Source organism: Mercenaria mercenaria, chromosome 5 (assembly GCF_021730395.1).
Source record: "Mercenaria mercenaria strain notata chromosome 5, MADL_Memer_1, whole genome shotgun sequence".
In the NCBI taxonomy this organism is placed as follows: domain Eukaryota; kingdom Metazoa; phylum Mollusca; class Bivalvia; order Venerida; family Veneridae; genus Mercenaria; species Mercenaria mercenaria.
In genome coordinates this window covers 86946425-86957786 of record NC_069365.1, presented here as the reverse complement: position 1 = coordinate 86957786, position 11362 = coordinate 86946425, and the positions used below count along the sequence as shown (strand labels likewise).

The 11362-nt window shown below is 33.8% G+C and overlaps 1 protein-coding gene across 1 annotated transcript; it reads right to left on the bottom strand.

The window, feature by feature from the left end:
* Positions 1-3492: 3492 nt before the first annotated feature.
* On the bottom strand, positions 3493-10075 carry LOC123557850 (serine protease inhibitor Cvsi-2-like). Its single transcript, XM_045349584.2, has 3 exons — positions 9918-10075; positions 7382-7498; positions 3493-3667 (listed from the first exon to the last, which is right to left on the bottom strand). The coding sequence occupies exons 1-3, from the start codon at positions 9952-9954 to the stop codon at positions 3546-3548; spliced, it is 276 nt and encodes a 91-aa protein (XP_045205519.1). The 5' UTR covers positions 9955-10075; the 3' UTR covers positions 3493-3545.
* Positions 10076-11362: the final 1287 nt, after the last annotated feature.

The following is an 11362-nucleotide window of genomic DNA, read 5'->3' as shown; positions in this document are numbered from 1 at the left end:
GTATTTGGCGGGACATTACCCAACAAATAGACTGGGCTAGATATGCCTAGGCACACCACTTTCGACATTAGACGAATTTATGTCAAATTGATTTTTTTCTTGGTAGAAATTTATGCTCGATCGAGCTTCTTCCACCAGACGACTTTTACCTGGTGATGTCACGACACGGAAGTACAATACCCGCGGTTCACTTGTCTTCACTCGCCTGGCTGTGATTTTCCCAGCGCAGAGCTTTCGTCCCATGGTTGTGCCGTAAACCGCAAAGACGATGATTTTTGTGATCCACTGAAGTCAGCTCAGGGATGCAATCACCTACCATCATAGGGAGCCAAAACGGAGTCAACGTTTCCACGGTTTAGAGGGACTTTACTTGAAGATATGTTGTATTTTTGTGCTACTTAAAGTTCAAAGTTAACGGAAACATCTGTGCCACGGAACTGTCAGTATTAGAACTTTATACTTGTTAAAAAGAGATAAACAGAATGCTCAGATTTTTTCCTTTCTTTCTTATAATCAGATTTTTTTTTTACTTTTCATTTATTCATTGTAAGTAATCATTTTTCTGTAAATAAATTTGTAAATATTGTACTGGGTGTTGATTTGTTCTGATGGTTATTGTCCCCGGTACGTCCTGTCACATTCAACCACGTCTCATCACCTGTAACAATTTCTTTGATACGCTTAGGTTCCTTTTATTATATTTGACGAGCAGGGTGGAAGCTTTTGCACGTGATTTTAGCGGCCATTTCCGGTCAGTTGGACAGAAAATCAGAATGTGAAAAAATAATTAAAAAAAATATTATTCTGAAATGAAGCGCCAAGATACACAAAAAAGAGTTACTTTTGAGATATTTCTTATTTTAAGGTTTCATCAAGTTTTCGTGCGAAAGGTTCAAGTGATTGCATTTTGTTTGTTTCGTAGTTATCTACAATTGTATACAAGTTGTATTACCACCTAACATATTTAGCTGTACATTTTTCTGCATTTATTCTCACTGTGTTTTTAAAAACATCCTGCATAAATTCTCAAATTGTATAAAAATCGATAAATCAAAATTGGTTAGTTTACGACGCATGAAACATCTAAAAAGAAATCACTATACACATCCAGCACAATAAGGTCTAAAACTTGTCCCGGACCAGTGTGCGGAAATACAGTGGCCCGATATTTCAAGATTGTCTATAAAATATTTGCATATATCGTGATAAAGCTCTGTACTTCTTTCCTGGTATCTTTAAGTACAACCTTCAGAGACGGTTATCTTCAAGAACGTATTATCTCTATAGAATAAATGAAGAAATAGTTTGACATATATAAGGTTTAGGAGTGAACACGTGACGTCATTCGGTAAATTACGTGTTCTCTGTATGGTACTTTGGCATTCTTCGGTTTTTATGCACGTTAAACTGTATGAAGTCCGAGGAATTTAATAACAGCCTCACGAGAAAATGTAATCACAGTACTCATTGCGAATCCACTATTTTAGTTTCAATTAACGTGTAATTAAGTCTGGTATGATTTAATATGTGTTCATATTAAAAGTGTATGTAATAATATTCATAAACACGTTTTATATTCTATAGGATAAAATAGTCATAAACACGTGTTATCTTTTACAAGATAAAATAACCATTAACACATAGTATTTTTATAGGATAAAATAATCATTAGCGCGTGGTATCTTCTACAGGATAAAATAATCATTAACGCGTTGTATATTTTACAGGATAAAATAATCATTAACACGTGGTATCTTTTACAGGATAAAATAATCATTAACACGTGGTATCTTTTACAAGATTAAATCATCATAGAAATGATTTATATTTTAAAGGATACAATAATCATTAACACGTAGTTTCCTTTTACAGGATAAAATAATCATTATTACGTGGTATCTTTTACAGTATAGAATAATCATAAAATATGTTATCTATTACAGAATAAAATAATTATTAAAACGTGGTATCTTTTACAGGATAAAATAATCATTAATGCGTGGTATCTTTAGATGGTAATATAATCATAAATGCGTGGTATCTTTTACAGGATAAAATAATCATGAGCACGTGGTATCTTTTACAGAATAAAATAATCATGAAAGCAAGTTATCTTTCACAGGATAAAATGATCATTAACACGTGGTATCTTTACAGGATAAAATAATCATTAACATGTGGTATCGTTTACAGGATAAAATAATCATTAATGCGTGGTATCTTTTACGGGATAAAATAATCTTTAACATGTGGTATCTTTTACAGGATAAAATGATCATTAACATGTGGTTTCTTTTACGGGATAAAATAATCATTAACGCGTGGTATCTTTTACAGGATAAAATGTTCATTAACATGTGGTTTCTTTTACAGGATAAAATAATCATTAACATGTGGTATCTTTTACAGGATAAAATAATCATAAAAACGAGTTATCTTTTACAGGATAAAATCATTATTAACACTTGGTATCTTTTACAGGATACAATAATCATTAACACATGGTATCTTTTACAGGATAAAATAATTATTAACGCGTGGTATCTTTTACAGCATGAAATATTCATAAAAGCAAGTTATCTTTCACATGATAAAATGATCATCAACACGTGGTATCTTTTACAGGATACAATAATCATTAACACATGGTATCTTTTACAGGATAAAATAATCATTAACGCGTGATATCTTCTGCAAGATAAAATCATCAACGCGTGGTATCTTTAACAGAATAAAATAATCATAAAAACGAGTTATCTTTTACAGGATACAATAAACATTGACACATGGTATCTTTTACAGGATAAAATTATCATTAATACGTGGTATCTTTTACAGGATAAAATAATCATTAATGCGTGATATCTTTTACAGGATAAAATAATTATTTACGCGTGGTATATTTTGCAGGATAAAACAATTGTGGATGTGCAGCACATTTCATATTCAAACAGCGCACATAGAGACTCGCACTAGGGACATACAAATTATTACAAGCATGTTAAAGATGCGGAGGAATCACCAGGATTAGACGGTACAAAGGCTAGAGAAGCAACTGCAAGCCAAATGTCTGTACCAACATGTCTTCAAGACATCTGCTATATTTTTGGAGATACGTCCAGTACAATAGTGCCCACCTGCCGAACGTTTGGAGGAGCTTTATAAGTAAACATATTGCAACGATCGCATCTGTTGTATTTGATATGAAATGTTCTTCGTGTTTATCTTACGAATCCGAAAAGTACAAAATGCTCTGTTGTTTTGGACAAGAAGACTTTTCCATTCAGTTGCCATGACATTGAAAAATTCTAAACGAAGACAATCAAACAAACATCTGTATGAAGTTTCATCGAAATTGGCCCGGTGGTTAAGGAGGAGATGTTGTTGAAATGAAAGTGGACGGTGAGCGATCACAATAGCCCCCAGCCCACCTCCCGCGAGCACTTTGCAACATAATAGAAGATCCGGTTTAAGTGAGCTAAAAAAACACTGTAATTTATGCAAAACTTTTATTGCAATAATTTCAGCATGTAACTTTTTTTTTTTTATTTTCCAAAGCCTCCACATCTACACAGGTTATCTACACAGTGCCATCCGCCCCATATGTTACAGTCCCCGTGGCCCGTCTGACAGTCAGATTGGGTAGTACAGGCAGGGTCTGTATTAACTGACGAATAAAAACAAATATTTCATAATATGGATAATAAGCATACTTATAACGTTATCCATGAGCCGCGCCACGAGAAAACCAACATATTCGCTTTGCGACCAGCATGTATCAAGACAGAATCCGCGCAGTCTGTTCAGGATCCATGCTGTTCGCTTTCAAAGCCTATCGCAATTTGAGAAAATGTCAGCGAACAGTCCGGATCCATGCGGGTCGCAAAGCCACTATGTTGTTTTTCTTAAGGCAAGGCTCAATTTTGTAGTTATTTTTATGTGATCATTAATTCTGAGATAAGCATTGTCTCAGTTAGTTTTCCATTCGGGTATAACCTGTGCTTAATCTTGTGCAATTAATAACATATCTTTCTTGCTTTGTGACAACGGGAAATGAGTTACCAAAACAATGAATAAGTGCAAGAAGAGTTTAGATTAGTCCTTTGAATTTTTCGATATAATAATTCAAAATTTCTATATACGTAAAGCGAAATATTGACATAGTATCGCAAAATATGAACCTTTGTACGTCAGTCAAAACATTTATTCATTATACCCCCACCAAACATGTTTGAGGGGGGTATATAGGAGTCAGTTTTGTCGCGTCCCGTCGCGTCCCGTCCCGTCCCGTCCCGTCGCGTCCCGAAATCTATTATCTCAGTTATTACCGAATGGATTTGATTCAAACTTAAAATACATGTTCCACCTTATCACCCACATCATGTGACACAAGGTGCATAACTCTGACACCAAGTTTTCATGAATTATGTCCCCTTTTACTTAGAATTTAAGGTTAATTTTGTTGTATTTTCACTATATCTCAGTTATTACTAAATGGATTTGATTCAAACTTAAAATAGATGTTCCACCTCATCACCCACATCATGTGACACAAGGTGCATAACTCTGACACCATTTTTTTATGAATTATGCCCCTTTTTACTTAGAATTTAAGGTTGATTTTGATGTATTTTCACTATATCTGAGTTATTACTAAATGGATTCGATTCAAACTTAAAATAGTTGTTCCACCTCATCACCCAGATCATGTGACATAAGGTGCTTAACTCTGACATAATTTTTTTATGAATTATGTCCCCTTTTACTTTAAATTTAAGGTCGATTTTGATGTATTTTCACTATATCTCAGTTATTACAAAATGGATTTGATTCAAACTTAAAATAGATGTTCCACCTCATCACCCACATCATGTGACACAAGGTGCATAACTCTGACACCATTTTTTTATGAATTATGCCCCTTTTTACTTAGAATTTAAGGTTGATTTTGATGTATTTTCACTATATCTCAGTTACTACAAAATGGATTTCATTCAAACTTAAAATAGATGTTCCACTTCATCACCCACATCATGTGTCCACATCATGTGTCCACATCATGTGACACAAGGTGCATAACTCTGACACTAAATTTTTATGAATTATGTGCCCTTTTACTTAGAATTTAAGGTTAATTTTGTTGTATTTTCACTATATCTGAGTTATTAGTAAATGGATTCGATTCAAACTTAAAATAGTTGTTCCACCTCATCACCCAGATCATGTGACATAAGGTGCTTAACTCTGGCATAATTTTTTTATGAATTATGTCCCCTTTTACTTTAAATTTAAGGTTGATTTTGATGTATTTTCACTATATCTCAGTTATTACAAAATGGATTTGATTCAAACTTAAAATAGATGTTCCACCTCATCACCCACATCATGTGACACAAGGTGCATAACTCTGACACCAATTTTTCATGAATTATGCCCCTTTTTACTTAGAATTTAAGGTTAATTTTGATGTATTTTCACTATATCTCAGTTACTACTGAATGGATTTGATTCAGACTTAAAATAGATGTTCCACCTCATCACCCACATCATGTGACACAAGGTGCATAACCCTGACACTAATTTTTCTTGAATTGTGTCCCCTTTTACCTAGAATTTAAGGTTAATTTTGATGTATTTTCACTATATCTCATTCTGATTGGCTTAGAGCCAAAGGGAAGTAACCTTTTTTTAACTTTTGTACTGAGTTTCTTCCTCTTAAATTCAAGGAATTAGTCTATTTTTAGAAATCCTATTTTTAGATTTTCAATATTTTAGGTATTTTTCTAACTTTTTTATTATAAGTCCTATGTAAAAAGTAAATACATTTTTCTGTGGTAACATGGGTCGGTAAGACACTTTTTTGTATTCACTTTCAGTGTATCTCTAATATTAGAGATTTTTTATATTTACTAGTATTACTATACTAGTATTATACTAGTATTACTTATATGTGGAAGCCCAGGATGAAGTACTCCAAAGACTAAGTATTTTTAAGATTTCTTATGGTTGCCATTCTTCTGTGACAAGACCGTATGGTGGGGGTATGAGTCACTCCTGTGACAGTTCTAGTTTATATAGTAGTCGCAACTTGACCGCGATGGTTGACCTTAGGCTGATTATTCATATCGATTATTTCATTGTAGAAATCAATGGTGCTTAGGGTAGCCGTGTATATTTATATGATATTAGTTTGTACACAGTGCAGTATCAAAGTATGTATACTTACATTTGATCAGTTAAAACTTTCCAATACACTAATTTATATTCACACAAATTTATATTTCCATTTTCTCGTGCTGCTCGTGTTTTACGTACACTTCATTTCAATAATAGGTCGTACCTCATTATGTATTTTAATACAAAGGTCAACCATCGGGTCAAGTTGCCTCCACTATACTTGGTACCTATGCTCTTCTGCACTACCTCGGTAAAATTGTAAATAAGAAAGTTAATTTTGATTTTAGTTAAGAAATAATAAGTTCCCAAACGTGGTTTATCGCAGAATAACCCGAGTTTTGAGTTCTTATGCGTAAGAATATATCACGATGGCCGTAGCTACGCACCTGGATCGGATGACGTCATTGCACGCGAGTGGTTTATTACAGAATAACCCGAGATAGATTTTGCTCTGCATGTATGTTGGTTATTTACTGGTCGTGTTAGAATTATGTTTAAGCTTAATCGCTTATAAATAATGAGTTTTTATCCTAATATTCCATTTTTCAGACTCTCAATCACGTTACTTTAAACGATTTTACTTGCACAAATACTCACGATCTTAGTACAAACTATATGTTATATAACACATTTTGTTGCATAACATTACAAACACATCGTTCAACAGTCATATTACCTCAATTTGAAATGATCTCAAATAACCACAAGGTTTGGAAAGAATAAAAACAAGCGCGTGAAATATAAAGAGGTAATAAAATATGTGCAAAGATGGTTTGGAAGTATGGAACATAGATCAGCAACATAGTAGAAGACCCGGTTTAATTGTGTCTGTTCATGTGAGTTAATGAAATTTGCATTACCCTTCACAACCCTCTAATAATTAACACGTAAGGTATGTAAAGGGTAGGACCAAACCTGTAAGATATGAAAAAGGATCAACTTAACGCGGGTAAGACTGGTTGCACTTGTTTGTACGCATTAAAGCAGGTCAAAAATCGGTTTAACTGAAGTTAATCGTGACCAGGAGTATAATATAGCAATCCTGAAATCTGCTACAGCAGGAAATTTAAATCGTTATATAACTGTGAATATAAAACTTCAAATTCATGTTTCAAACGAAGCGGTACTGTTGTATGTATGAATTTTGTAAAAAAAAGTCAGTAATAATTATAGTTTGATGATAAGTAATAATTTATCAAATTACCAGTGCATGTGCAGATATTGTTTACACACTCCTTGTGAAAATTAGGTGAACAATTGACATGAGTGCATTCTATGGCCACAATATTGAGTGGGCAGTCTTCACCTTGGATGCAAACAACTGAAAAGTATCACAAATAATTGATATTAACGTCTAAAGACTTTAAGAAAATGCAAAGTCTAAATTGAATGAATGTTAGTCTTATAAACTATTTGGTAATACGGATTTTTGGCACGAAATCGATCCCTCCAAGCAGTTTTAAACATAGAGGTGTACTGGTCAGGAACCCAGGCAATCCTTGCGTGTATCAGTGCTATACACTGGGCACGTTAAAGAACCAGGCTGTCTATTTGCAACGAGCTAGGCTAAGTTAGCCGGACAAACCTGTATCTGATTTCTGATCTCTCTGTCGTGGGGGGGGGGGGGGGGGGGGGGGGGGGGGGGGGGGGGGAAGGCTTTGTCTCACTCTGTCCCTCTGGTCAGATCGCTCTGTGTCTGTACTAGTAGAGGATGAATTATGCGCCCTGTGTGGCTGTATTTGAACTATGTAAAGCGCCTTTAAACGTGAAATTGATCATGAAAAGGGCGCTATATAAATCTGGTATAATAATAATAATAATAATAATAATAATAAAATAGCACAACACTGTCATGCTGAACCTGGTTATGAAAACTAATAAATACGCAACATCCTGCATGATCCAACCACCGGCCTATGTACTGTATTATGCAGAACGGACCGGTCCCTAGACATGACAGAAATCTCAAACATTATTGGTTGTTAAGATAATCCTAGCGGAATTCTGAACGCTGATCTATCTTCTGATCGGTGTATCATTTTACTTTAATTTGGTAAAATGTCTCGCCCGTTATCATATTTTCGCTCTGTATCAATAATTCTCGGAAAACTTAAAAAAAACTTGTTAACTGCTGAGTTTTTAAATAATGTCCATGCAAATGAAGTTCGAAGGGGTATAAAGGATTATCGTTTGGCCGCTAATGCAGTCATGCGGTCGGTAACTAATTCAAAAGTTAACAAACTTGTTAACTGTTGTCGTTTTAAATAATATCCAGCTAAAAGAAGTTGGAGGAGAATATAAAGGGGTCACCATATGGTTTCTTATGCAGTCATGCTGTCGGTAAATACTTCAGAACTGTCTCTCTACAGTTATTTTCCATATAAATCTTCTTATCTCAAGCTGAATATAACAAACATGTATATAATCGTGACCAGACAGGACATTATCAACATGGCATTTTATAGATTTTAGTGGGTTTCGTCAGGTATATTCCAGTGTGTTCAATTTTAACTGCTCCACTTTCATCAGACAAATATCAAATTCGTAAGTGCGTAGTGCCCACTTCAAGTGCAGGAGGGCGTGGGTTCTCTCCCTGGCAGCGTTATACCAAAGACGCAAAAATGGTACTAGTAGCTTCCTCGCATTAAAAGGTTTGTTCCAGAACTGATCAGCCCGGTGTCAATATAAGCGACTGTGTGTGGGGTCATGTAACGTGTCTACGGCGTGACATTCCAGTGAGGCAATACTATAAAGTTGGTTATTATAATCACTGCTACAAGTAGACACCGTCGTTAATACGACTAAAAAATGTTAAAAATAATGGTACACACGCACACACGCACGCACACCGACGCACATTTAAAAGTATAAAAGATTTTTTTTAAGTTTAGTTACCCAGTGTGTGAACTTGTAAAGGTATCCAGATAAAATGATAAATATCGCACGTATTGTTTATTTGAAATAAATTTATCCTTTTTAACATTTAAAGAGTTTTTAACATCATTTTAGGTACAATTTGAAATTTCAGAAGAGGGAGAAACATTGGAGCGCTTATCTTGAAATGATGTCATTGCCACACCACACATTTGAATAATATTTTTCAAAACTCATTACGATAATCTACTTGTTTCAAACATAAAGCAGGTGATTTATTGGATTTAATTATATATGTAAACCACGCGCTTTTCTGAATTTAAACATGGCGAGACCACGTAAAAAAAACCTCTAAAATCAAAGGCTCTATAATTTACCAATGTTATATGTTTGAAATGCATTTATACTAGGCAGATAAATGGCTGTAAACCAGTTTTAAAATACCTTTTCAGTTGAATATTTTACTTTGACAATATTTGAAATATGAAAGAGTATAGTCGTGAAAGTCAAATGTATCTATCAAAGAATGATCAAATGTTACTGCCACCGACATTTTTAAATGGTTTTTTTTCGGCACTTTCTAACAGTTTAATCAATCGTTAACATTCTTCCAAAACACTGAATTAGGAAAGAGTGCTTTAACAAAGATTATGAGACAAATCAACACAAAAGTAGGATTGTTAATATTACAAATTTTACAGACGGGAGCCATTTCCCTACATCAAAAAAAAAAACAAAAAACAGATGGTTATTATATATATAACTTGCCAATAAACATCGAGTTACAGCTGTTTCAATGCGGCTGCTGTTCTGTAACTAACATACTATTTGAGAACAAAGAACCAAAACAAAACTATAAAACTTACCAAATAACGCCGCGCAGATAAGAATTAAACCTTTCATTTTGTATGCGAATGTGGAACGTCAAATACGAAATATGAATATTGGTCAACGCAGAAACTTTTATATTGCTGTTCGTCACGAAAACGCCATAATTAGCCAAAAGATAAGGTTTCTGTTATATGTTCATGACACTTGTGACTGATCATGAACAGTATATGTCGTTCGGAAGTTGACTTGTTAAGAGTACTTTGAGCAAGTACATTTCAAAATGGAATGATAATGGTTGAATCGTCTTTGTGCCTATATGAATGTATGCACATACTAACACTACTTTAAAGGTTTCTTGATTGAATTGTGACATGAAAATATGGTTTTAAACCTTGTAAGTCTTAATTTGTGGAACTGTTACTATTTTTCGATTTCGCTCACATGTAATTGTTATTCGTTTTTCCCCACTATTATACAGTTTAAGATCTAATACTAATTTTGTACATTTGTTTATTTCAAATGTACTCGGTAACATTGACGACATACTGACTGACTTTTAACTACCATGTTAGATGTATTAGTCATTTTACCAAATACATAATACGATGGTATGTCATGTTAGAATATATATATATATATTTGCATAAATATTATAACAACATCAACAAAAAGACTATCAAACATATCCTTGTAAAGGTAATGATCATTTTGTATTTTAAAAACTCAATCAGTGTTTGTTTATATTTAAAATTCAGAAATAAAAATACTTCTCTTGACAAATACTGTCTAGCGCCGTAGACCTCTGTATAACACACATAAAGATGTAGTTTCATTGCTGTAAATAGAAAAATAAACAAATGAGAGAAAATAAACCGATTTTTTTTCGCTTATTAACGTGGCGCCAAAACTGACGTGCATGGCAATGTTTGCGACGTCATAGCCGAAAGGTTTCACTAGTAACCAAGAAAACAGTTAACTTTCATGCCGGGGACAACTTTTACTTTAATATTATAGCAAAATCATATGCAGGTTGTAAAAAAATACAAAATGCTATTCCACCTTAAGTCACAGCATATGTGCAGCATATTTGACCCTTTCAACCCTAATAACCATGTTATTGAAAATAATACGATTCTGTACTGTGCATACCAAATGGTTGTGATAAAAACATTTCTAACATGTTTCAATAAAATCGAACAAAATATAACAAAGTTAAGCAAAGGACAAGAAGTGCAATATTTTGAACCCATTTATTTCGCCTGCCCCTGACCTAGAAAACAGGTCAACAGATTCTGTGAACTTCATAACACCATTTGGTTTTATAAAATTACACCAAGTTTAAATAAATTTGGAAGGTATAAATACTTAAAGTCCCATAAGACTTCTGATTTTTTGTTAAAAAACAGCTAAAATAGCTGTCCAAAGTTGGAAAATGCATGATTATTTAGTTAGAAATGTACTAGCTTTAATATTGCAAATG